Below are 6,012 nucleotides of genomic sequence, written 5' to 3'. Positions count from 1 at the left end.
TATTATATTATATTTATAACAAAAGTTATCAAGAAAGCACAATAACACAGTATGAACTTATTGAGCAATATTTATGCTGATGATGGATATTGATTAATGTGTAATTAATTTGTTGTGATATTTAAATTGAAAAGGACATGTGATATAAGACTATTCTTATTCCTGTTAGTTTTCCTCTTGGATTAAAATGAACTAAGAAACTAAACTTTACTTCATATCATAACTTTTTATTGAACAGCTTCTTCTCCGTGGGAGAACTGAGGACGTGTCAGTGCAGCATCTGGAGACTATTACAAAATAAAACTGCTGGATGAACCAGTCTCTCTCTCCCTCTCTCTGTTTTTCTCTCTTCCTCCCTCTCTCTCTCTCTCTCTCCCCCCCTCCCATCTATGGGTTTTCCCTCTCATACCTCAAATGCACAGATGGGAAGGGTGGGCGAGAAACACCCAGAGAGACTGAGAGTGTGGTAGAGAGAGAGAGAGAGAGAGAGAGGGGCTTGTGGGTGAGGCTCACTTGGATCCAAAAACTCCCTGGAGCAGCGAGCGATGAGAGAAACGAGGCACAAAGTTGTGGAGCTGCAACTGAAACAGGAGTGAAACACTGGTGGGAAACATCAGGAGGAAAAGTTACAGGATCATCTCTCATCAACACAAGCTGGGAACTGAGACGACAAATGGATGACTCTCTCTTCTCTCTGTCTTCGAGGACTGTTTGAGTGGGTTGGACGCCGCAGTGCTGAAGAAACACAGAGTCCCGTTATCACAGACTGAAGAGTTCATCATCATGTCAGGCAGACTGGTTCCTGTCCTTCTCCTCTCGTTCAGTCTGACGCTGGGTTCGGTCCAGAGTCAGGGTTCCTCCCAGGACGCCTTCATAATCCAGTATCTGGAGAGGAGGCTGGCTCAGATGGAGGTAGGCAGTGGTGGAGGAAGTACTCAAACATTTGCATCAAGTAAAAGTACAAATAAATAGAGACAAGTGTACTCAAGTAAACGTGAAATGACCAAGTTATCTGTTCCGCTTGAGTAGAAGTACTAGCTTTTGAATATATACTTTAATGGGATAAAGGTAGAAGTACTTTTCGAGTGTAACCTACTGCGTAATAAAGAAAGTCTGCTGCATCATTGTGAGTCTCGGCCTCTTCTGAATCCAGCTCAGGTGTTTGTTCTTCACCAGTGATGTAGCTGCTGCAGGAGGCGGGGTCTAATGTTACCTGCCCGCTCTGATTGGATCAGCGGGTTATTAATTACAATAAACGTTACATGCAATGCTTTTTACAAATGTAGAGGAGTACAGTGTACAGGTAGTTGCTGATATATGTGCTGGAGTAAAAGTGAAATGTGCCTGAAAATAATTAAGTATTGTACAAATACATAAAAGATGTACTTCCGCACAGTAATGAAGTAAATGAAGTTTGTTACATCCCACCACTGCAGCTGTTACACTTCCACATGACGTTATATATCCACCGGGATGAAATGTATTATCAAGTGATTTGCAACGTTAAGAGGGAGAATGTGTAGTTTTATTTGACAAAAGTTACATAATCGAGGATTTCTTTTTTTTGTGTGTTAATGAAATCAGGAGCGTCTGAATCAATGTGAGCAAAGCACGATGAGCGTCACCCAGAAGACCTACGACCTCTCCTCTGACATCAGAGGTTATCTGTCCTCTCTCAGTGTTCTGAGGTACACGACTGTTTAAAATACCACTTGACAAAATGAAAGATCAGCTGTACATGAAATGAAATGGTGTTTGGCTCCGCAGGTCGGAGGTGAAGAGTCAGGTGGACAGCGTGTCCGTGCGTGTGGACCGGATGGAGAGAGAGTTGGAGTATCTGGAAAACAAGATCCCCACCCAGAGCGACATCGAGATGGAGGAGGCGCTGCTGGAACAACAGATCAAAGCTGCAGAGCTGGACCAGTTAAAGAAGAAAGCAAAGATCAAAGTGGAGAATGGTAGGAAGGAAGGAGGGAAGGAAGGAAGGAGGCTACACGGGGAGGCTGAGTGGGTGGAACTGATAATGATTATAGCATCTAGTGTAGTGGTTTAAGAAGCAGAGGAGAGGAAAAGTGAAGTCAGAACTATAGGATAAATATCTGTCCTCTAAATATGTTCAATTTTTACATCAAGATCCAGTAAATCGTTCTCTGAGAAAGTGTTGGATGTGTTCCAAAACTATCAGAATAGTTTTTGTGGGTGTTTCCTTGCAGAGTCAACTGATGACCTCATACACCAGTCACAACATCAGAGGGGAGAGCACACCCCAACGCTAACTGCCATTTTCACTATGTTAAAGAAAGAGAGCAATTCATGGATCCGCCCCCAAAACTCAGCGGGTTCTCTCTTGTTCCGTGTTCCAGTCTTTCACCAAGTTTCATGGAAATCTGTTTTTGTATTTTTGTGTAATCCTGCTGACAAACAAACTAGAGCTCTTACCGCTGCCAAGGCCCAGAAGTCTCCTTGAATCTTAAATTCAATAAATCAAATTCTACACACTCGTAGATATCAGTCCTCTAAATACGCCAGATTATTTCCATCAAGATCCATGAAGTCCAGAAGTGTGTCGTATCAGGATGTTAAAGAAAGAGATAAAAAATAAAAAAATCCTTATCTTGCTGCACAAACAAAAACACAGATGAAAACATAACTTCCTTGGCGGAGGTTAAAATTAAATATGTAGGATTTCGTGCTACAGTTCAATAAAACCCCTTTTGCTCATATTCTTGTCTCCACTGTGTCCAGACTGCAGCACAGCTCTGAGTCAGATCAAGTCCCTGAAGATTGTGAAGAAGGCCGGAGACACTTATGGTTCCTGGTTCAAGGATCCATCAGAACGATCTGCTAAGGTCTGGTCTTCTTTGTAACGTTGAAGAGATGATATATGATGTTTACAGTCGGCAGCTGTTTTTCTTTTTAGGCAGAGCAGTGTGTTTATGCTGACTGTGAGTGTGCGACCACTGATGGACGATCAGTGACTTCCTGCTCGTAACGACTTTTAGTTTGCTGGCTGCCGTATGATGGGTAGTTGAGTGAAATGCAAAAGTAGTTCATAAGAATGAGTGTGTGATTGTACTGTATTCTTTTTATTTTGGCTCCTAAAATACTAATTTAGCTTCATCTTTGCTGAATTGTTAATTCGACAACTGGTTATTAACATGTAAGCCTAATGAAGGTTGGTGTACTATGTGCTCTGCTGCCCTCTGGTGGCCAATATTTAAGTAATAGTGCTTTAAAGTTACAGTATATTGAAATGTAAATGATGGTGTTATTCTGATGATCGTATCATTTTGGCTCAATCAAGGAAACTCAACCCATTACAAATGAAAAACACTGAACTCCACAAATTAACAATATCCTAATATTTTAACCAAGAGTGGAAACTAATGAGCGACACAGTTCTCACTCAGCTGGTCGCACGTGTGAATCCTCCAGGTCTACCTGCTCAGTGGAATTCGTAACAACACGCTGCTGGAATACGTTTCCCTGCAAAGCTTCAGTGAGAGAACCACCTCCTCCTCAGCCAAGGTGGTGCAGCTGCCCTTCCACTGGCAGGGGACGGGTCATGTGGTCTACAACGGATTCCTCTACTACCACAAGGCAGATACACCCAACCAGATTCTGAAGGTGAGTTAGGGAACAAGGAGTCAAAGCCTGATACTCCCATTAATACATTTCATCTCCGCTGTGTTTCTATCAACAGATATTTACTTGTCACGCTGAGGGTTCACATTCCTGGCATCAGCTTCAGAGAGCAGTTAATGATCATGCTGACTTCAGTCCTCAGATGTGAAGCAGGCGATTTGCTTTCATTTGTAGACTGACCTCACATCGCTTCAAGGGTCTGAGTCATTGGGGAGTTGAGTTTAGTTCCATTTCCGTTGCTGCTCCGTGTTGGTTGAGGTCAGAAAGCTGATGATGCCAAAATCAACAGTTGTGTTCCAGTGAACTGAGCTCACGTTCCTCAAAAGTTTTCTGGAGCAGATGTAACTGCTTCAGAAAGTATACTGGAAGATTGTTTGTTTAAAAAACTTGCTGAATGTTGCCACACCCACATAGTCTCACCGGAGCATTTTTTGTGACCATTGCATCATAGGAGGTGAAGAGTGCAAGCAACTCAGCAAACTATCCCAAAAGAATGTTTTAACACTGCAAACGAACCACACCCCCTCTTTTGGTCGGACTCCGGACTGTGGTCTGAGGCACCTTTTCACCTTTCAACTGTTATTTTGATTCAGACTAAACTAAATAGTCTACAGGACCAAACAAGGTAGATGTGAGATGCCATTGAAAGATATCGGACATAACTGATATTGATCAGTATTAATTGGTCTATTTACATTTGTGTCCATTACATAAAGGTGGAACTGTTGAACCGTACAGTGGTGGACAGCACTCTCCTCCCGGGAGCAGGTCGACTCCCAGTCTACAGTCTGAACCCAGACACTTATCTGGACCTGGCTGTGGATGAACTCGGCCTGTGGGTCATCCATGCTGACCCTGAGTACGGAGGAAACCTGGTCATTACCAAACTGGATAAAGGTAGAGATAACCCCCCCCCACGAGTCTACATGCATCAATAACTAATCTGGTCTATAATCAACTTTATTTTCTTCACCCATAGTGAGTTTGGCAGTTGAATACACGTGGGACACACAGTGCAGAAGTCGTGATGCTGAAGGAGCGTTCGTGATATGTGGGACCATGTACGTCGTCTACAACACACGCTACGGAGGACGCTCCACCATCCAGTGTCTCTACGACATCCACGACACCATCCACAGGTTGGTCTCTACCATTGACGACATGACAGTCCCTAGAAGTGAAGCCAAATCATCTCAATCGCCCCCTGGTGGCTGGCTGTATTTGATGCTATAAAAATGGGAGGAAACATCATGATTGACAGCTGGGACTGACTCGTGATTGGCTGAGCCGGTGAGTCAGTGGGACCTCAATTAGACCTCAAAAGACGTCAAAAGTGCAAGATGGCAGCATTCGAATTCAGGATATTTTGGTTTACGTTGTGCACAATGGAGGAAGTGGAGACACGTCGTCAGTCTTTATTTACAGTCGTACACATTGACCTCACTCAGACCCACAAACACCCTGCAAAGACATTTAGCAACAGATTTCTAAAATGTGTGATTTCTTTCCCAACTTAAACCCCTTTTACCTAATTACTCCTCTCTTCTGTTCCACGTGTCCGCAGCGATGAGAGTCCTGTGATGTTCTTCCCGAAGCGCTACACCAGCCACAGCAGCATCCACTACCACCCCGGAGACAAACAGCTGTACGCCTGGGACGACGGCTACCAGACGATATACAAAGTGGAGACACGCAGGAACGACCAGGCCGCTGCAGAATGAGGAGAAAACAAAACACCTGAGTCATCACTTCACTCTTAAAAGCTTCAGTTTAGAAAAAAAGTAATTGTTGTGAGTTTATAATCTGCTGTTTTCAGTATAGTGATCCTTTGCTGGCAATGGATGATGCCTTCATCACTGTTAACGATTGTGTCCAACCAACTGCATTTTATACATAGACTTTATACTTTATACTGTAACACCATAATAAAAAGCATTAAAATATTTAGTTTGTTTTCATTGAATTGATGCAAATGAAGGATTGAAAAAAATGTATAAATAAAGAAAAGATTATGATTAAGAGATCATTGACCTATATTTATAATAGTAGATTCTTTAAAAAGGTGATGTTGCTGCCACTAATGTCATGTCTTTATCGGAACTGTTCCAATGCTTCTATTCACAGACAGACATCATGGGTATGATAAGTATTCTTTAAGGTCTGGATATCTTCATGTACTATATTATAACCCAGACCTTAAATAATACTTATAGACAGACATCATGGATATAATAACATTATTGTGTACCAGTATCAAGTATTATTTAAGGATTATCATGTACTATATTATAGAATCAGGATCAGAATCAGAATCAGAATTCTTTTATTTGCCAGGTATGTTTGCACATACAGGTAATTGCCTTGGTG

The 6,012-nt window shown here is 42.3% G+C and overlaps 1 protein-coding gene across 1 annotated transcript; it reads left to right on the top strand.

The window, feature by feature from the left end:
* The first annotated feature begins 421 nt into the window (after window positions 1-421).
* olfml1 (olfactomedin-like 1) lies at window positions 422-5,588 on the top strand. Its single transcript, XM_069528390.1, has 8 exons — window positions 422-912; window positions 1,585-1,688; window positions 1,768-1,958; window positions 2,746-2,849; window positions 3,436-3,627; window positions 4,362-4,542; window positions 4,625-4,784; window positions 5,210-5,588. Exons 1-8 carry the CDS (start codon window positions 784-786, stop codon window positions 5,364-5,366), a joined length of 1,218 nt encoding a protein of 405 aa, XP_069384491.1. The 5' UTR covers window positions 422-783; the 3' UTR covers window positions 5,367-5,588.
* The last annotated feature ends 424 nt before the right edge of the window (window positions 5,589-6,012 follow it).

This window comes from Paralichthys olivaceus, chromosome 7 (genome assembly GCF_024713975.1).
Source record: "Paralichthys olivaceus isolate ysfri-2021 chromosome 7, ASM2471397v2, whole genome shotgun sequence".
In the NCBI taxonomy this organism is placed as follows: Eukaryota; Metazoa; Chordata; class Actinopteri; order Pleuronectiformes; family Paralichthyidae; genus Paralichthys; species Paralichthys olivaceus.
Note: the sequence above shows the minus strand (reverse complement) of the source record. Positions and strands in the feature narration are given on the sequence as shown.

What these genes read in the sequence shown, in the direction of transcription:
- olfml1 (XM_069528390.1), top strand. Translation starts at nt 784, where the DNA reads ATGTCAGGCAGACTGGTTCCTGTCCTTCTCCTCTCGTTCAGTCTGACG. An exon ending in AAAGATCAAAGTGGAGAATG is followed by an intron (nt 1,959 to 2,745) that starts GTAGGAAGGAAG and finishes CACTGTGTCCAG; the next exon opens with ACTGCAGCACAGCTCTGAGT. An exon ending in CATTACCAAACTGGATAAAG is followed by an intron (nt 4,543 to 4,624) that starts GTAGAGATAACC and finishes CTTCACCCATAG; the next exon opens with TGAGTTTGGCAGTTGAATAC.